We start from the raw sequence: 21,617 nt of genomic DNA, 5'->3' as shown, positions 1-21,617 counted from the left end.
AACTAAAATTTAGAGTTTTTATTAGTTTAATTTTTTTAACAGTACAAAGATTTAATTATTTACTATTTTTGTCACATGCAACATTTTATGTTTTTACTTTTATTGATTTCTCTGATTTTATCATTTTAATAAAAGAAATAAAATTAAAATATTTTAATAAGATATTTAACTTATATTTTGAAATTGATTACTATTGTTTAAAATTATATGATAACTTATGTTTATTTTAATTCTTGTTTATTGATAATTAAAATAATAATATATCAAAAAACAAAGTATTTTAAAAATGGTAAAAGTGATATTATATACAAAACCAAATTATAATAATTGCTGACAAAAATTTATAAGATTACATTGAAGACTTGAACTTTATTTGTTTATTTTTTTTATAATTTCCAAAAACTATCATGTATCAAGTTTTGCTTTTGTCTCTATTTCCTAAAAAAAAATTGAAATATTAATAACAATCTATAATTTAAATTTAACAATTTGTTAATGATAAATAAAATGAAATTCATATAATTCATTTTTAATATGATTATAAAGTTAAATTATATATTTATTATAAAAAGAATTTAACAAAAGTTTTAAATAACTACATACTTTTGTCTATCCTTTTACAAAATTTTGAAACTTTAATTTTTTTTGAATAAACTGATTTAATAATTATATCTCTGTATGAAATACTTGTTAATAAAAGTATAAACATATTATATTTATAACTTGTGTTATATTAATTCATAGTTTATAGAAATCATAAATTAATTTTTAAATGACAGATTATTCAAATTCATGTGTTACGAGTAAAAATGATTTTAGTGATGATGATGAGGTAAATTATATATAAAATAGAAATTCAATACATCTTTTTAGCATTATTCTGATATTCAATCTCCATCATCGCATTGCGACGACCTAGATTCGGAAGATGAAAAAACAAAACATGCCCGAGAACAACACAGAGCTTTAGAACGACGAAGACGTGATAACATTAAAGAAATGTATGCTGTTTTAAAAAATAATATACCTGTAAATGATTTAGATGCTCCAGCACGGACAACAATTTTAATAAGAACTTTTGAAACAATAAAGGAAACATCACAAGCAATACAAGAATATGATGATGATTGTCGTACTCTACAAGAAGAGAATGAACAACTGGAAGAAGAATTGGCAGCATTAGAGAAAGAATATTTAGAAATAACTAATGAAAGTGATGACGAAACTCAAAGTAATTCTAATAAAACTAATTAAAAACTATTTATGTATATATTTACTTCAAATAAACTTGAAATATGGTGTATAAAAACATTTGTATGAAGTAAACATTAACTTTAACAACAAAAAATAGGGTAATAATTCTTATAAAAGTCAACAATGTTTACAAGTTATGAATTAATATTAGCTTAATTTCAAAGTTATAAAACAAATAATTTTGGAAATTCAATTAATTGTCATATTTATCCATTTTTTTTTTACTGCATATCTTCTACAAGTTCTCTCTTCTTTAAGGCATTGTCAAAATATTCAGATATTTCTTCGGCAACAACTCCATCAACATAATTTTTCTTGGAATCTTCAAGACATTTCTGTGAAATTTCCTTACCTTTCATTCCATGGAAATCATCAACATTTAAATCAATATTACCAATCTCCTTGGCTTCATAATAACTTTCAAGCATCCATAACAAATGATCATTTCCATATGGTGGAATTAAATTTTCATCATTAAACCATACTTCATCAGGTGGAAGACTTCCTGAAAGATGCCCCTTTTGACTAAGATGATTTCTTAACTCTCCTAAATCTTTGCAATCAGCTGTACACATGAAGCATCTAGCATGATAAGAAGAGTTACGAATATAATTTACAAGTCTCATTCTTCCATATGTATCTAGCTTTTTATCATTAATATGCTTTAGTAAGTCAAAGTCATGTTCTTTTGTCATATGTAAACAAAGTGGTTCAAAACCTTCTTCAGTATGCTCACAAACAAGGCAAGCTAATTGAATATCCTCAACATCAATCTTATCTTCATTCCATTCTTTCCAAGTTACTTCCTCTTCTTCATCATCAGAATCAGCAAAAGTTGGAAGGTTATCTTCAAAATCTTGATTTACAATATCCAACCAACGTTTTCCAAGTTCCAAATAATTAATAATGTAAAACTTGTCATAGTAATTATTTTTAGGATTTACTTCACGATGATTTCTTTTCCTCATATGATCCATTAAGGCTAATCTATCTGGATATATCTTTTCGCAGAAAATACATTGATGGTTATCTATTTTAGCTTTTAAATGCTCAATATATTCTTGAACAAATACCAAATTTTCAGGACTTCCTAAATTAAGTCTATGAATCATATATAAATGGTGAATTATTTTGCTTCTATTTCCAACAGCTTTGTATCGGCAAAAAATGCAATTCATTTCAAAGTTCTTATCTAATCTTTCTCTTTGTTGGCAATCTAGAGCTTCTTCTAGTCTTCTCATAGCAAGTCTTTGTCTTAAACTATAATCTTCCTGAAGTGTTTCAGTCATCAAATAGTAGTATTCGACTTTTTCGTAATACTCATTATCCCTATCTGGAATAATTTTAGGAAATAATTTGTCAATTGATTCTTTGGCAAAACGTTGTCTCCAATATTCAACATATCGCTTAAAATCAACTATATGATCAATTTCTGATATAACTATATGATGTTCTTTGAGAAGATGTGTGGCAAATTCATCCATGTCATCAGGTAAATTAAAAAATTGTAAACAACTAACACACATCGTTGGACCTCCCCATTTTGGAGAATAACCAACTGGAGCAACAGTACCAGAAAGAGTACGTATGCGAGCACGTGGCAAAGGAATCGACGGTTTATTTTCAGATGGATCACGTGGTCTATCATCGTCTGTATCACTAAATGCTTCTTCTAATTCACCTAAAAATTTCTATAATAAATAATAATGTAAAATTTTATAACATACATCCTGTATATACATCCAAATCTTCACCACCATTTGATGCACATGAATTTGTATTTCGACCACGACGAAAATAATGCTTATTAACTAAAAAAATAAATTTATAAATCCATTCAATAAGAAAAAATTATTCTTACAATTGTGAGAATTTGTTCTATTTTTTGATTTTGGTCCGACCATACTCCATCCATCATCATTTCCTGAATCTTTCATCATAGCTGCTACATTAAGACTTTTTGTTCTACTGTTGTTTCTTTCTCTTCCTTTTGTTCCATTTTCCTTTCCAATATTTCCAGATGATTTATGGTCTTTTTTTTCATTATTTTTTACTTTTTCAGTAATTTTAACTGATTTATTTTGTTTTTTATCATTTTCCTCACCAGGAGAATCACCTTCTTTTGCAGGCATAATCGTATTTGCACATTCAAATTACAACAACTATTCCTACTGGATGATCTGAAAAAAAATAAAACTGTTTTACAAAATATTTAAAAAAAAAAAATTGTTTAAAATATAATGGGTTGAAACACAATTCCACGGAGTTTTGTAGAATGATGAAGAAATGTATATTTTGCAAACAAAATATTTTTACGACTTTTGAGTGGAAAAATTTATATGAGATAGGATACATTGGTATATAGTTATTTTGAAATATGACTAGAAAGTTTAGTTTGGTGGCATAATAATATATGAAGGTACTATTTTATGCTGTCATTCTTAACTAACATTTTTATATTAAAAGAGAAATATTAATAGTTTCACGCACTATACAATGGTTAGTAGTCATCTGTATGTTAACGTGGAAATTGATGATTAGTGATGTTGATATTTATCTCAATGTTAGCACACAGGTGACTACTAACTAACTATATTAGTAGTACGTGAAATTTCTAATCTTCTAAAAGATTTATATGTTATTTCTTGATTTGTTATTGTATAAAATTATTTCATTACATATATACATCAAAGTAAAAATTTAGGAAAAAAAAATTTGATAACAATTTACTTACCAAATTAAATTAATAATAATTTGATAACACCAAGAAATACTTATGATTAAAAATTTTAAATTATAGATTTTATTCGTTTAAATTTAATTTTGATTATATTTCATACTATATGATAGTTAAGTTTTAATATTTTCTATGACAAAAAAAAAAATTTAAATACATAAAAATTTTTATCAGGTGACTGATGTCATGTTTTATGGTCAATATATATTTGTTTTGTTTTTTAAATTAAATTGTTAAAAGTAATTATTTCAAAACATAATATAAAAAAAAAAGTTTAGTATTTATTTTAAAACATAAAAGTACAATTTCTATGATCTAAATACTGCCAATCTCTTGACCATTTACTTTAAATAATTTTTTTAAATAAAAAAAAATACATCTGTTTTGAAGTTTAAGTTATTAAATTTGAATAGTTTATTTTAATATTGTAGAATTATCTGGAGGTATTCAAAATTTTTATTGGAAAAACAAATTAGATTTCTTTTAAAATTGTAAATTATAATAAGAATAAAAATAAATTTTCTATTCATAAGATTAATACTTGAATGTTACAATATTTATTTTAAAAAAAAAAAACAATTTTTTACAATTTATATTTAAATAGAAAAAAAAAACAATAATGAATTTTTAATCATTACAATATACAAATAAAATTAGATAATTATGATAATTAGTTTTAGTAGAAAATTTATTAATTTAGGAGGGTAATGATTATTAATTAATAGAAAAATATTATATAAATTTACTTCAAAATTGTTATTTATTTAAAACATTTATATATAAAAATAAAGCCTAAACATTCATATGCTAATAACACAATGTGGTGCTAGTAATAATTAAAAACGAACTAAAAGTTATTTATGTATTAATAAAAATATTTATTTAATTACCTTAATAAAAATTAGTAAATATTTTAAAAGAAAAACTTAAAATTAATTTTAATGTTTATAATATTAATGTTATTGTTAAATTTCACGTAAATGTTATATTGTAAAGTAATTAATTTAAACAAAATAAGATGACCACAGTTCACTCTATAAATATATTTTATAATAATTAATTAGTAAATAAATATATTTAAACATTTTTTTTTGGTAATAAAAAAGAATTGATTTTTATTAAAAATTATTTTATTTCATAAGTTTTATTTAAATTGGAAATATGAAATGATTAAAAATTTGGTTGTCTTCATTCAAAAAATTCTTCTTTTAATAAATATTTCATAAATATAATATTACAACTTTTTTTTATAAATTAAAATTCTATTTTTTGCTAAAATTTTATTGTTTTAATATATTATTATATTTTCTTTTAATAATAACTTTTTTTTAATTATTTTTTATATAAATTTGTTTTGTTTTTTGTTTCCAATTAATAATAAAATAAAAAATTTTAATATAAATATTAATTACTTGATATATATATTTATTTGATTGGCAAATAAAGTCTTATTTTTAGTATAACTAATTATTTAATATAAATTTAATATAAAGGACAATATATTTATTTTTATACTAATAAGCTATCAGGTTTGTATCGTGTATATGTCGTCCAATACATTATATTGAATAAAACAAAAAGAAATGGAAACAAAAATCTTGATATGTAGTCTGCTCTTTTAGCTCTATCAGCAATATCAAGTTTTCTTGATAGCCAATTAATAATAACAAATTTTTTTAATATTGTTATTATTTTTGTTGTAGGATTATTTGTTTGCTTTTTATTATCATACATTAATAAAACTTCATTTTGATTAGATTGTGGTATTGTTATTGATGCAGAATTTAGATTATTTTGTTTTATCCAAATATCAGATGGATCAGGTGTTACACACATCTAAAACAATAAAAATGTTTTTTTTTTTAAATATAAATATTTTACATACCATAGTACCATTGTTTGGTATTAATAACGATGTAGTTGTATTTGAATATCCTTGATTTTGATTATTACCAGGTATTGGATTTGTATTGTACTTTAATAAAAGATTTTTATTTTCTGATTTTTTTGCTACAATAATATTTTGTGTATATTGATTTAATAGGTTATAAAACTTACATTTATAAAATGATCTTGATGAAATATATGTAACCCATGCAAATTCTAATAAAGCTCCAAAAATGAATGTTAAACAAGCACCAATCCATATATCTATTGCTTTTGTATAAGAGACAGGAGGAAGTTTAGCATTTATACCAGAAGCTTGTGTTGTCATTGTCAATAATGTTGTCACACCTAAAATTTATTTTTTATTAATTAAAAAAAATTATTTTTTACCTAAAGAGGTCCTAGCCGGAATTGCTCCCTTAAAATTAAATTTATTAAAAAAAAAATGAAAATTATTATAAATATTCTTACTTTATCCAGCCAAAAACTAATCCATGAAACACTTACTAACATACAACTTGGAATGTATAATTGTAAAAGATAATATGAAAATTGTCTCTGAAAAGTTAAAATAGTACGAAGACATGAGTATGATCCAGTATTTGTTTTTGAAGTACAATATGTTGTTGAAACATTAGATAATTGAAATGATGGTAAAGAAGACTCAAGGCCTTTCTTTTTTTGTACTGGATTATCCTCTTTCCATTGGTATTCAATATCAGCATCTGTGTAAGCATATGATGCAAGGTCTATAAGACATTGTTGTACATCCATTGGGTAATACTAAAAATAACTTTTAAACATATAAAATATTAATAAAGACATACTTGGAGATGCATTGGACATGATAAAACAAGTGAAATTCGTACAGAATATAAAATTTTCCCATCTTTATGAACTCTTATCATAACATTTGGTTTATCAATACTATGCTTTTGTGCCTGTTTTTCATTTTGAAAAAAACTATCAGGCATCCATAATTGTAAACCAATTGGTAAGATAAAAAAATCTGGTTTATTATCATTAGGTAAACCATAAGCTAATCTACCATCTACCCATTCTTCCCTTAATACAAAAAAAAAGATATATTAAAAAAATTTTATACTATTTTTATTTGATAATCATTAATATTTTTTTTTTAAATAAATTACCTGAACGTTAATTGAACAGAGTACTCCATATTTACATCATCAATCTTTGAAATTGATCTAATCAAAAGATTAACAGATACTTTGACAGGACCATGTGTTCCTGGTATTGAAAGATTAGTTCCTGGAGGTCGGACTCTCCAATCATAACCATTATTAAGAAGTGTATTTAAAATATCAGTATGAGATTCACTTTTTATGTTTTCTCTAGAAAAAAAATAATAATAATAAAATTTCATTATAAAAAAAATAAAATAAATAAAAAATAATTTTTTTTTATTTTAAATTTAAATTAAAAAGGTTTTTTTTTTTTATAATACCTTAAAAATACAATTATTAGAGCTGCATAAAAATTTATAATATTATTTTTCCATAATACTCTCTTCATATTATTTTAAAAAATAATAAAAATTATTATTAAAAAATAATATTTTTACTGAAATAAAAAAGAAGATATTTCCAATTATTCAATTAATAAAAACATTTTAATACAATTTTAGTGGGTTATACTTTTTTTTAAAATATTGAAAATAATGTATATCCTAAGTCTTTTGGTAAATAAATGTGTAAAAGAATACCTCTTTACTTTATATTATAATAATGAGGATACTATTTACTATTATAGAAAGTTAAATTCAACTAATTAGAGGAAAAAGATGATATTTCAACATGGTCATCAACAAATCTTTTTATTTAAATTTTAACATATTCTCAATTCTTTTAAAAAGTTATGTATAAAAAGACTAAGGATTATTTTAGGAATAAAAATTTTTGAAACTCAAATTAACGAAATAAAAAAGAAATGTGGATATTTGATGTGTGTGAGAATATTCATTTTTAATGATTTCATCAGACTTTTGGGTGTTAAAATATGCTGTAAATGAAGCTAATTAGAGGTATAATTAGAGGAAATAATTATAAACGCTTTATTATATCAAACTTTTCTAATTATATATCTTCATTTTATTTTCATTATAAAATTTTGTTATATAAATTTTTTTTTTAATAATACATATATATATATATATATCATTTATTTATATAATCAATTTTAAAAGTTATGTAATTTTGAAGAAAAAAAGATTACATATCTAAATAAAAGGTAAGTAAAAAAAGTGTTTTTGTAGTGAATTAAAGAAAATATATATTTTTTTTTAATTAAAAATTTTTTTAATATGACATTAAAATTTTATATGATTCATTTTTTTTAGTTTTCTTACTAGACTAAATTTATTATAAGTTATCATAAATTTCAAGAATAAATATCAATTTTTAACAGGAATATTAGAACTTCTTAATTTGAATGTTTATGTATTAAAAAAAAATAAAGTAATTATTTATTAAAAAAAATTTTTTTTTTAAATAATAAGAGAAAACAGTGTTTATATTTTGAAAAATATATAATCCAAATTATCTTTATATTGTGTGTATTAAATTATTTTTCAATAATAGAAGCATTTTATATTATTTCTACACTTCAAATTTAGTTAATTTAATCTCCTTATTTTTCATGACAAAGTAATAAAAATCTAAGTTCAATTGATAAACACGATGTCATTCTTAGAATGAGTAAAATGTAGCTATATAATAAAATCATAAAATAGCTTTTGTATTTAAATCAATTATTTAATGAGAGAATTATTATGAAAAAAAAAATATTTAAATTAGTAGACTATAATAATTATATAAAATATTTTTTTGGTTTATAGATATTATAAATACTCTTTTTTTTAATATTTATATATATATATATAACTTACTTATTTTTAAGATTTTCTTCTTCAGGATGATATTCCTCAACATAAACATCTTCATATTCAATTTCTTCATTCTCATCACCAACATCAATATTTGTACTTGTACTCTAAAAAAGAAAAAAAAATTATTTGCAAAAATGTATTTTCATTAATACTTCATTATGTAAAGTTAAAAATTTTTCCTGTGAAACATCATCTTCTTTGTCCTCTGAATATTTATTTTTTAGACTGTAGATTCCTGCTCCAGCAATAGGTATTCCTGGACCAGAACCAAATGGATTATCTTTTGAAGAGACATGAGATAATTTTCCCTTTGAACGTAATCTGTTTACTGAACCTTTAGATGATTTTGAAAATCTAAAATTATTTATAAATAAAAGGTTAAAATAATTTAGACTTACACTTTATTATTGTAATTAGTAATTAAAATGAAAATAGTAATTATTAATATAAAATTTAAATTTATAATAACCATTATTAATAATACTTTCTTTTTCTCTCTAAAAATAATATATTCTATCTTTTCTTTTTTTTTCTTTTATTATAAAAATTTTTTTAAAAAAAAGTATAATTTGTAGTCTTAATATTATAAATACAATAAGTTTAAATAAGACCCTAAAATAATGTAACAATTTATATTTAAAAAGTATTTTATAAGTTTAAAAAAAATATTATGTTTTGCTTGAATAATAATAAAATATTCATTTATTCTAAACATAAAAAAAAAGCTACAACAATAGTTCAAAAATATGTGATTAAAATGAATAATATTATAAAAATTATTTTTATCCTAATTTTGATGTTCTCCTCTATATAAAGTTACAAAATAAAGAAATTTTTGAAAATAAGATTTAAAAAATCTATTTTAAATTATAATAATAATGCGTTAAACTAATGTTGATATTTCTTTATTACTAAATATATGAAAATTAAACATCAATGGATTAGCTAAATGTTTTCTTATTTATCAATAAAGTAAACTATTGAAGTGAATAATATTAGAAAAAATATATTTAAAAGATATTGTGACAGTAATAATTCCATGAATTTGTGCTGTTAAGAATGAATATAAACTTTATTTATCTAAGTCTTCCTATGAGATGGATTAAAATGAATTTATATATTTGTAAAAAAAAAAATATAAAAAGATAATATACTAGAGGTGTGTAAGTATAATAAGATAAATTTACTTGTTTTTTTTTATGTTTTTTTTTTAATTGTATTACTAAAAATACAGTTTTTAAGATATTTATTATTTTAGCAAATAATCTTATTTATTCATTATAATAAATATAATAATAAATAAAAAGATGTAAAAAAAAGTATATTTATAGAATTTAAATAATCATACAATTAAAGTATGCTAATTTAAGAGGTTCTTTTAAAATTTTTAAAAATAGTAGTTTAATAAATAATTTTTATTTATACTTGAAACACTTTAATTTTTCAAAGAAATATTTACTAATAATAAAAAGTTTAAGTTATTTTCAAAATTTTGAAAATACAATAATTAGTATAACATTTTATAGATTATAATAATAACATTTAGATATTTTAAGATTTTAAAATTTTATAGATAAAATATGACAATTTTTTTAAAAATAATAATAAATAAAATTTATTGGAATATTCAATTATAAAATGGTCCTATTACTAGGAATATAAAATATCTAAATTATAAAATAAAAAAAAAAAAAACAAGAAATTATTTTTTTTTTATCCCTGCAAATATACCTGATACTTGTAATCTTCAAACATTTTTATCTATCTTGCGGAAATAAGTAGCTCTTAATAAGAGAATTATTATCTTACTTTTGTAATTGAGAGGTAGGTAAATAAATATAGATATATATATATATCACTATATTCTTTGGTTATTTATCTTTGGTAAATATAAATATAAAACTTAATCTCATAAAATTATTGACTACATAATTTTTGATTTAAAAATAGTATGATATATTAAAAATTTATTAATAATTTAAATCACAACCAGATAAATGTATGCACTTTTTATATATAAAAATAAAAATAAAAAATACATGTATATATTAACAAGTTGTAGTTCTTTTTATAAAAATTAAAATATTTAAGCATAAATAATTTTTTTTTAGTAATTTTTATCATTACAAAATAAAGTAATCATTCACAGTTAAAATTTCAATTAAATATTTTAATATATTAGAAAAATTGCAGAAGATTTTAAGCATTTCTTTCTCTTATTTATTTTATCTACCAAATAAGGATTATCACTTTGGCACATTATTTTCTTCCTCATAACAATAAAAACTAACAATTTTTCACATTATTTAACAATTTGATCTCAAAAGATTTTGTCCTAAAAAAGTTATTAAAAGCTTTAAATTACTTTTAAAGGACCAGATTTAAAATTTTATAAGTGTAAAGAAAAACTTCCTCCATGAAATTAATATATTAAAAAAAAATATATTACAAGAATCAATAGTAATGCTTAAATTTAAAATATCACTTTATTAAAAATAAATAAGAACGTTTTAAAAAAAAAAAAAAACTTTTATAAAAATTAATATTTTTGTTTTTACAATACAAAATAGTACTTTTTAACTTTTACTCAGACTTTTGAGAAATATTATTAAATCTTTCTTCCATTCTATGTTATTTGATGTTATTATTGGACAATATGCTAATGAGAATAACGAGAATATTTACATTTACGGAAAAAAGTATTATCCTTATTATACAACAGCTGACAGGAATGAATTATTATTTCATAAAAAAAAATTTTTACTTTAACTTGGTAATCAGTAATGTTAAAATTATTATATGATTGTGAAAAATTTTAAATTTAAACAATTTTTTTAACTTATACATTCATATTAACATCTAAATTAATATTTTATGGAAAATAGAAATGGAATTTTAAAGATTATTCTTTTTTTTTTTTAAATATGCTCAAGTTTTAGACGGATAGTAGTCAATAAAATTTTTTATTTTTATTTTATATTACAATTTTTATTTTTTTTAAGATTTAATTATCATTGGTAAACTATTTTGAAAAAAAATTTTTGTTATGAACTTGAATTTTATTGATATTTTATGAAAAAAAAAACGGATTAAAAATAAATACCATTTTCTTCATATCATTTCTAAAAGTTCTAATATTATTCTTTGGGTTTTTAATTATTATTTATAAATACCACATTTCTATACATAAAAGTTGTCAATATTATCAAGAAATTTTTAACATTATCTCAAGTTGATTCTAAATCCCAGGGTAATAACAACGATAACTAAAGAATATAATATTTGGTAAAAAGACAATGATGGACAATTTTTAGCCGTAACATTTACTTTTAAAAATGGAGGACATTTATATAACAAATGATATAAGTAAAAATTCAAAAAGTTTTCTTTTTTAAAAATAGATAAATAAAATGCTTTTTTAAATTTTATCTGTTTTACATAGTAAAATATTTGTAAATGATATTGGATTGATGGAAATGATTAAAGGAAGATAGATTATTACATACTTTTAAAATTTATTTTACCATAAATGAAGTGTGTATATAAATTTGTGGAAAAAAAAAATTTAAGATTCAATGGTTAAATTTTGTTTATTGAAGTAATAATAAATAAGTTTTTATATATGTATATACTTCTTTTATGTTTAATTATTAAAAAAGCACATTACAAATATATCATTTTTATATGTCCTTGACGCAAAATTTTCCTTAAATCTAATCATATCATATAACGCCTTTTAAACGCTCATGAGAAACTTTATATATTATGGAAAAAATATAATGTTTTGTAAAAACATATGTTACTATTCTTAGAAAACCATTTTTTTTTTTTTAATATAGATCTTTGATAGAATAATAGATATTATTATAATTTATAAAGTAAACATTTTTTTTATACTTCTTTTTTTTTTTTGAATTTATTGTAATGCTTTTTTAATATTTTGTTTTAATAATTAATTAACAAATTTAAATTTTAAAATAGTTTTAAATTATGCAATTTATTTTTTTGTCATTTTTAAACTTTCACATACTTCAGTTATTTACCGATTATCATTTAATCATTGTCGTCATTCAATCTTAAACTTTCCAATTACTTCTGTCCTTTATTCAACTATTAACATTTTATAACAATGACTGCAGACTTTAGATATTGCAGCAGACTTATTATTTTTCTTTTACACTATTCTTCATCTTCAATTATTATTTTTTCATAGTAACTGCTTATTTTATCTTTAACATGCTCTCTCGTAGAAGCAACTCTTCTTCTGATAACAGAAATAAATACTTTACAATTAAGATGAACTATTGAAATTGTTGATGCTATCAGTTTTGAGACAAGAAAAAGAAATACTAAGAACAGATAATGAAAATTATAATACACATTCATTTATTAATTTTAATTATTATATCCAAATTTTTAATGTTACTCATTAACATCAATTAAAAAAAAAAGATTGTTTTATTTAAAATAAAAAAATTATAACTTTATTAACTTCTTTTTTTTTAACATAGTTATTATAAATATTTTGGGTTTAAACTATATCTTTGTATAATTTTTAATATCTTAAATATCAATCAAATTTTTTGATGTTCTATCTCTAACAATTTCTTCACATTTTATAAAATTATATCTTAAAAAATACTCTTTTATCTTATCTTCTTTTAGCGTATTACAATTAACTGTCTTTAATATTGTCTACTTTTAATATTTATATATTTATATATATATATATTACTTTTTTGTTTTATATTTTCTTATTAAAAATATTACTTTTTTATATTATTTAAAAAATTAGATATATTAAAAAAAAATTAACTTTTTAATATTTTTACTAAAAAAAAATGTTACAAAATAAATCAAATTTTTTTTTATTATAAAAAATATTTATATTTGAGAAAAATCTAGTATTATTTATAATATTTTTTAAATATAATTAATAACTTATCTAGTTATTCTATAATTTAATTTATATATATATATTACATATTATTTTTTTATTTTATAATTTTCTTTGTATTATATTTAAACAATTAAATCATTCATATATGAAAAAATTTCTTTTTATATATTTAAAAATACTTGTCAAATATCAATATATATATATATATATATATTTATAAGATAATATAATGGTTGTTTATAAAATATATTCTGTTTTCTACAATACATATAAATGATAATAAATTAAATAAGCTTTACTATAACTATATGATTTAACAAAAAAAAAATGGAAAAATAAAGAGTACTTAATTTTAACAATTATGCACTAACTAAAAGATAAAACTATTTTTAATACTAAATTTTCTTTATAAAAAATTATACTTTTACTTTATATAAACCAATTAATTATAGTATTTGAAATACATTGTTCAAAAATATAATGTGAGATTCAACTTGATTTATAAATTTAACTTTGAAGAAATAAAAACATTACATTAGTTTTATTATAGAAGTTGATAAAATTTATGTATTTTATTATAATAGATACTTCTCACTATTAGATAATTTTTCAATTTGTATATATTTATAAATATATATACACAACTTTTTTTTACTAATTTATTAATGTTTTCATTTATTTAACAAAATATAATAATCATTTTTACAATTGAAACTCTTTTGGATTACCTAACTATAAAATATTATTTTATTTCTTTTTCTGAAAAAAAAAATCTTATCATTATATATGATACTTTTCTATTGAATAACACTTTTTATCATGTAGAATTATGACCATCATTTGATTAGTATCTTTTATATTTCTTCTGTAATATTTCTTGTGTGAGTAATGCATAAAATTTTAATAAAAATAATTTCTAACTAAATTTATATATTATGTCTTTTTATTAGTTGTTATTTTATCCAACATAATAATTTTTTTTTATATAACTATATATAAATATGTACAAGAAAAAGAAAGTAGTGTATATTTATAGTAAACAACATTTTTATTTTTGTAAATTTTATTTAAAAGGTTCTTTTTTTTTTTTTAGTTTACTATGAATATTCCTTTAAATTTAAAATCTGATTTTAATAATTCATCAACTTCAAATAATACAAATGATTCATCTTTTATTTTACCAAGATTATTTACTTCATTAATAAGTAACAATTTTATTAAAAAAGAAAATAATGGTAATTCAATTGATATCAACAATTTTTTTAACAATAAGGATAATAAAAAAGTTAATCATATAGATAAAGAAGTTAATTTTTTTAATATATGGGATAAAGCTTTATCACAAGTACCGTTAAAAAATATTAATGGATTTTCATCATTAAAAGAATCATACTTAGATACAGGGGTTAATGGAATCACTTTTGTTGATCTTATCTGTACAGAATGTGGTGTTGTCAAAAAAACAACAGAAGATCTTGAAATTCATATAAAAACTGAACACCTAAATTGGCATCCATTTCAGTGCCCACTTTGTGATATTAAACGGGCAAGTGACAATCAAATGAGAGAACATCTATATTCAAGTCATAAAAAAAAATCTAATGAAGTAAAATTATTTTACATTGATAATAGTGAAGCTAAACGTGTACTACAAGTAATGTTAGACAAAAGTTTTTATAGTTTTATTGAAAAAAATAAAAATAATGTTGATGGAGTATCAATGGTAAAAGAAACAAATCATTCACCTAAAAATAATTATATATTAAAAAATCAAAAAGAAATTTCTAAACAATTAAAGGGAAATGATAATATGTCATTGGGTAATTCTATTTATATGGAAAATTTAATTACTAAAATAAATGAAATATTAAATTCTAGTAATTCTAATGTTATCAATAATTTAATGCTTTCAAAAGTTAATAATAACAATTTAAAATTTGATAATTTAATAAATCAATTAGTAAAAAGTACAAATAATAATAGAAATATACCTTCAAAATCAATGGAAACATCAACTTCTAATTCATCTAATCAATCATTATTAAATAATATTTTTTCAACACATTTTAAATTACCATCAACAGAACCAACATCAGAAAGTAAGGATGAGGAAATTACAAGAAGACAAAAAATGCTTAAAAAACGTGTTCTAGGTTTATGTAAACGTTGTAAAAAACCTATTACAGCTGGTTCAAGGCAAATACATATATTTTATCACATGGCTAAAGAGTATTCACAATATAGATTTCGTTGTAAACATGATGGTTGTACTATTGCACATTACAGAAAAGATCAATTAGAATCTCATCATTTAAAGGTACATGGTGAAATTAATATTGATATGATTGAGGATCGTTCATCTGAGTTACAGGATGCCTGTCAAGAATTGTCAATGCAACTACTAGGAACATGTAATAATAATCCTGGTCCTTCAGCATTTGAAGCACAGGTAATATATGATAAACAACAGGAGGAGGCAGCAAATCGTGTACCAAGAAAAAGACAAAAATTGTCAGAAAATATTAATATATTAGATAATGAAAAAAAGATAAATGAAAATTTTGGTGATTCATTAAAAGATATGTTAGAATGTAATTTGTGTCAAAAAAAAATTTTATCAAGAATTAAAGGTTTCCATGTATTATGGCATTTAGGAAAAGAAAAAGGAATTCCAAGATATGCATGTAAACTTTGTGATTTTAAACATGATCGGGCAGTTAACGTTCACCGCCACACGTGGATGGTTCATGAAGTGTCAAATGCATGTGAAGATATGATTGTTGTATGTTTAAAAATTACTTTTATTTTTTTAATATAATAATTATTTTAAGAAACATTCGGATGATATGCGTGCAATGTCAGAAGCCTGTTTTGGTATTGTAGCAATTTCACTTAATAATGATGACAATCATAATACAAATCAAAGAATAACACCATTTTCAAAGTTGTCCGGAGAGATGCTTTTAGAGATGTTAAAAAAAGAAAAAAATGATACAACAGTTACAGATGATAAACATTCATTATGTAATGAAAAAAAAGACTCAAGTAATGATGATGATGAATTTGAGGAAAATGGAAGCATTAATTCACCATTATCAGAGTAGTTTTTTTTTTATATATGCCTATAAATTTTTGATCTCAAAAAAAAGTTATGTTTAACATTTTAATTTACTTTTTCTATGTATTTTTGATATTATAGTAATTTGATAAATTCCAATAAATAATTTAATTTAATATAATATAAAATATTTTACTTTTTGTCATTTTAAAATTTAATAATATAAAATAAATAATTATTTTAAAAATAGTTTAAATTTTTGTTACCATGGAAATTAAAATTTGACTATGTTATGTTAATCTCTTAATACAACTTTAAATTTAAAATGGTAAGTTTTAAAAAATATTTCTAAATTAATATTTTAGTTATTAACAAGAAATAAATCTTCTAGATTAGGAAAAGAATCCAATCCAATTCATAATATACAGGAAACTTTTAATTTGGAAGAATTTCTTCTTAAAAGAGATTATTATGGTGCAATATCTATGCTTGAGTACCAATTAAAACAAGACCCAAATAATATTAAAACATTATCATGGTTAGGGCATTGTGCATTTCATGCTGGTGAGTATAAAAAAGCATCAAAAATTTATGAAATTATTTTAAAACATGAAAAAGCACCACCTGGAACAGAGGTACATTTAGGATGTGCATATTTTTTTTTAGGTATGCATAATGAGGCTAAAGAAATTGCTGAAAAAGGTGAAAAAAGTGATTTACAAAATAGATTATTATTTCATGTTTCTCATAAATTAGGTGAAGAAAAAAAATTAATGTTTCATCATAGTAAATTAAAAGATACCATTGAAGATCAGTTATGTTTGGCATCAATGCATTACCTTAGAATGCACTATCAAGAAGCTATTGATATTTATAAAAAAATTATCTTAAGCAATAAAAATTTTGTTGCTTTAAATATATTTTTAGCATTATGTTACTATAAATTAGACTATTATGATATCTCTCTTCAAGTTCTTCAAATATATCTTCAGGCACATCCTGATAGTGTTACGGCAATCAATTTGGCTGCAGCAAATAAATATAGACTTCATACACCTGAATCAGCACAAAATGAAATAAGACCTATCTTACATTTACTAAATTCTGAAACATTTTTTGGTAAAGATTTATTAAAACATAATAATGTTGTATTTAAAAGAGGGCAGGGTGCATTACAAGTATTACCATCTTTAATAGATACAATACCAGAAGCAAAAATAAATATTATAATTTTTCATTTAAAACGTGATGATATCTCTGCAGCATATGATATTATAAAAAATTTAGAGCCACAGGTTGCTCAGGAATATATCTTAAAAGCTATAACATTTACATTAATAGGATATGAAAATAAATCATCTGAACATATTAATGAAGCAATAGAATTATTTAATTTAGTTGGTGAAAGTCAAACAGAATGTGATACAATATCAGGAAGGCAATGTATGGCATCATCAAAATTTTTACAACAAAATTTTGAAGATGTCCTCCTATATCTTAATTCAATAAAATCATTTTTTACCGAAGATATTATATTTAATTTTAATTATAGTCAAGCGCTAATTGGTAATCATGATTATAAAGAATGTGAAGAATCATTAAAATATATCAAAGGTGAACTTACAGAAAGTTCAACATACCAATTTTGTATGATTAAATGTTTAATAAATAATGGAAAAATAAATGAGGCTGATGATTATTTAAGAAGATTAAATAAAAAAAGTAGTTATTATGAAAAAATTTTATCACTTTTTGGAAATGAATGTTATCGAACTGGACAGTATCATGCAGCATTACCTGTTTTTATAACATTAAGAAATATTAATGGTAACTCTGAATTGACATCTGCTGTCAGGGGATGTTGTATTGGAATTGTAAAAATGTATATTGAGGGAAAAATTTCAAAGGATGAATTTTTAAATTCACATGAAATATTATGTAATGAGGATGATGTAAAAAGTAGACATGCATTGAATGTTATTGATAAATGGGCAGAAGATAATAATATAAAATTATTTTAATTATTATTATTATTTTTATTATTATAATTATTATTACTAATGATAAAAATTATTGATCCTTATCTGAGCATCTTACAAATCTAACGGCATCAGTTGGTGTATTACCAATATACCAACTTCCAGTTTCATGATTACATTTATATGTTCGTATCATTGTTTGTTGACCATCTGGTGATGTAAACCACCCATAACCATTTTCCTTAAAATTTATTTTAATTTATTTTTTAATTATATTATTTTTAACTTACATTCATCCAAGCTTGATTATTAGCTTTTGGATCTATAACAGTACATGTTACAACTGCAATTGAATCACCATCATCTGTATTAGCAATTGTTGATGTTACTCTTACAACATTATTAGTTCCACTTACTTGAATTGGAGTTGTACAATCAACTAAAATAAAAAATATACTATATTTTTTTTATATTAAAATTTAAAATTACATGTTTTTTCAGTTGTTGTTGTTGTTGTGACAGTTGTTGTTCTATAAAAATAAGGATAATCATAATGACCATGATGATTATGATAACTATGATGAGGATCTGACATATTAATTACTATTGTAGGACTATCCATAGTAAAATTAGCTTTATAAAGACTATTTGGATCAGTTTTCATACAACTTTTTACATTATAATATTTTAATGAAAAAATTAGAATAATAAATAATATATTTGGCATGATAATATTAAATTAAAATTTATTAAATATTTAAACTTTAAATTACATTAAGTAATACTATTTATAGTAAAGTTTTAAAAAGGTCAAGTTACAATTAATAGACTTATTTAACTACAAAAGAACATCTTGAAGCTTTTAAAATAAAGTTAAAACCTTAAGGTCAATTATAAATCAAACTATACCAGCATTCTTAACTTTAGGTCAATTGATAAATTAAGAAATATAAAAATAATGAATATATTAAAATTAATAACAATAAAAAGTTTATATCTATTTAATCTTTATAATTAATTATTTAACATTTACAATATTAAAGTACCTTATTATTTATTATCTTTTATTATTTAATTTATCTCTACATTTTGATTTTTATAGTTTGTTTCACGTTTCCAAAACCATCTAATAAAATAATCAACTCTACCAAAGATTAGCCATATAAAAAATTTAACAATTAACATATATATAAATAATATTTGTACTATCCATAAAAATGATAAATGATAATAGAATAGGGGACATAATAAACACCAAACAGAAAATGATATCATTTTGACAGAAAATTGTTTCCATGAATCTTTTATCCATAATCCTTCAATATTGTTATTGTCAAATTTTCTCCTACTTGCCAATGTCTGTTGATAATATTTTTTTAATTTCATATCTTTTTTTTGCCATAATTCTGTTAACCATTCACTAACATCTTCATCATCAACCGGAATACTATTAATATCAATTTTTTCAACATCAAAATGAACATTTTTTGGTACATCACCTTTTAATCCTAGTGCCAATTCACTTTGAACAATATTATTTGGATAACCTAATAATTTATATATATAATTTTTTTTTAAAAAAAAAAAATATTATTTACCTATTGTTATATTATAAACAGCAGAAATATAATTATGTTTTCTCATTGTTTTAATTAAATGTACAAAACCAGCAGTTCTTGGATATAAACAATAATTTAATGGTTCTAAATTATTTTTTAAAGCATATTTATTACTTATCATTGTAGTATACTCTGATTTATCAGTTCCTTCAGGAAACATAAAAATTTGAAATGGTTTATTAAGATATTTAAAATAATCTATACATTCATCTATCATTGGACCATCCTCAACCATTTTACGTTTAAAAAATAAAAAATTTGAGGTAAGCATTCCAAAACCAACACCAGGAAAATATTGTAATTCATTTTTTAAAGCAATTTTTAAATTAACAATTAACCATGGATTCATTCTATATAATGCATTCCAAATATATAACCAATCTAATCTTGTCCTATGATTCATAATAATAATAGATGGTTTTGTAACATCAATTATATCACCATTAAGGCGAACAGTCACACCTAACAAATATTGTAATAATGACTAAAAAAAAAAATAAAGAAAAAAAAAATTAATATACTTTAATATATCTTTTTATTTAAAAGTTAAAATAACTAACCATTGGAACAAACAACCAAAAAGCAATTGCCTGATCAGCTAAATTTCTAAATTTTTTATGACCCATAAAAAATATTAATGGTAATATAATACACATAATATAATTTCCAAAATAGGATGTCATTAATATAGATAAGGCAAAAAATATTCCAAATATTGGTCTTAATATTGTTGTTAATATTTTTTTACCTTTTTTTATACATGATATAGTTAGACGTTGTAATCCCATTATTAAAAAATAAATTAAATAATCTAATAAAAAATGTTACTTAATATATAATATAAACATTAAAAAAAAAAAAAAAAGTTAACACAATTTCTTAAATTTTATTCTATCAATACTTTTTAAGATACCTAAAATATCTTTCATTAATAAAATTGATTTCAATATAATATTATTGTATATATCACCTATGAATCATTTTATCCTTGACAATTCATCTTTATATTATTTGTAATGATTAAGATTCAATTTATACTTTTGTAAAAATAGTAGTGGTTTAACTAAACCAATAACTTTAAAATAAAGAGAGATATATAATCATGTTATGTTTTCTTAAAATGTCTTTTTTGACCCATTTATATAATATATAATAAATTTCAATGTATTTATCAATTAAATTTATTTCCATTAATTTTAATTATAATATATCTTCATTTTTAGTATATAACAAATACACATTAAATAATATTTATTTATATAATTTTTATTAAAT

General features: G+C 20.7%; 7 protein-coding genes across 7 annotated transcripts; 3 read left to right on the top strand and 4 right to left on the bottom strand.

Moving 5' to 3' along the window:
* Positions 1–772: 772 nt before the first annotated feature.
* On the top strand, positions 773–1,254 carry SRAE_0000038000 (Myc-type, basic helix-loop-helix (bHLH) domain-containing protein; the record flags this gene model as incomplete). Its single annotated transcript, XM_024646265.1, has 2 exons — positions 773–832; positions 874–1,254. The coding sequence occupies 2 exons, from the start codon at positions 773–775 to the stop codon at positions 1,252–1,254; spliced, it is 441 nt and encodes a 146-aa protein (XP_024500463.1).
* Positions 1,255–1,475: 221 nt separating this feature from the next.
* On the bottom strand, positions 1,476–3,386 carry SRAE_0000037900 (Zinc finger protein 277; the record flags this gene model as incomplete). Its single annotated transcript, XM_024646263.1, has 3 exons — positions 1,476–2,935; positions 2,982–3,065; positions 3,116–3,386. The coding sequence occupies 3 exons, from the start codon at positions 3,384–3,386 to the stop codon at positions 1,476–1,478; spliced, it is 1,815 nt and encodes a 604-aa protein (XP_024500462.1).
* Positions 3,387–5,500: 2,114 nt separating this feature from the next.
* On the bottom strand, positions 5,501–9,258 carry SRAE_0000037800 (GluClalpha; the record flags this gene model as incomplete). The annotated part of the gene is made up of 10 exons (XM_024646262.1): positions 5,501–5,827; positions 5,877–6,001; positions 6,050–6,226; positions 6,269–6,296; positions 6,350–6,661; positions 6,706–6,943; positions 7,030–7,233; positions 8,787–8,890; positions 8,939–9,140; positions 9,185–9,258. The coding sequence occupies 10 exons, from the start codon at positions 9,256–9,258 to the stop codon at positions 5,501–5,503; spliced, it is 1,791 nt and encodes a 596-aa protein (XP_024500461.1).
* Positions 9,259–14,785: 5,527 nt separating this feature from the next.
* Positions 14,786–16,790, top strand: SRAE_0000037700 (Zinc finger, C2H2-like domain-containing protein; the record flags this gene model as incomplete). Its single annotated transcript, XM_024646261.1, has 2 exons — positions 14,786–16,468; positions 16,518–16,790. The coding sequence occupies 2 exons, from the start codon at positions 14,786–14,788 to the stop codon at positions 16,788–16,790; spliced, it is 1,956 nt and encodes a 651-aa protein (XP_024500460.1).
* A 439-nt stretch (positions 16,791–17,229) lies between these two features.
* Positions 17,230–18,765, top strand: SRAE_0000037600 (Tetratricopeptide repeat protein 26; the record flags this gene model as incomplete). Its single annotated transcript, XM_024646260.1, has 1 exon — positions 17,230–18,765. One exon carries the CDS (start codon positions 17,230–17,232, stop codon positions 18,763–18,765), a length of 1,536 nt encoding a protein of 511 aa, XP_024500459.1.
* A 49-nt stretch (positions 18,766–18,814) lies between these two features.
* Positions 18,815–19,387, bottom strand: SRAE_0000037500 (Hypothetical protein; the record flags this gene model as incomplete). The annotated part of the gene is made up of 3 exons (XM_024646259.1): positions 18,815–18,964; positions 19,014–19,162; positions 19,213–19,387. The coding sequence occupies 3 exons, from the start codon at positions 19,385–19,387 to the stop codon at positions 18,815–18,817; spliced, it is 474 nt and encodes a 157-aa protein (XP_024500458.1).
* Positions 19,388–19,794: 407 nt separating this feature from the next.
* Positions 19,795–21,130, bottom strand: SRAE_0000037400 (Lysocardiolipin acyltransferase 1; the record flags this gene model as incomplete). The annotated part of the gene is made up of 3 exons (XM_024646258.1): positions 19,795–20,270; positions 20,322–20,826; positions 20,903–21,130. The coding sequence occupies 3 exons, from the start codon at positions 21,128–21,130 to the stop codon at positions 19,795–19,797; spliced, it is 1,209 nt and encodes a 402-aa protein (XP_024500457.1).
* Between the last annotated feature and the right edge of the window lie 487 nt (positions 21,131–21,617).

This window comes from Strongyloides ratti, scaffold srae_scaffold0000002 (genome assembly GCF_001040885.1).
Source record: "Strongyloides ratti genome assembly S_ratti_ED321, scaffold srae_scaffold0000002".
NCBI lineage: Eukaryota > Metazoa > Nematoda > Chromadorea > Rhabditida > Strongyloididae > Strongyloides > Strongyloides ratti.
The sequence above is the reverse complement of the archived record's forward strand: the minus strand, read 5'-3'. Positions and strand labels throughout refer to the sequence as shown.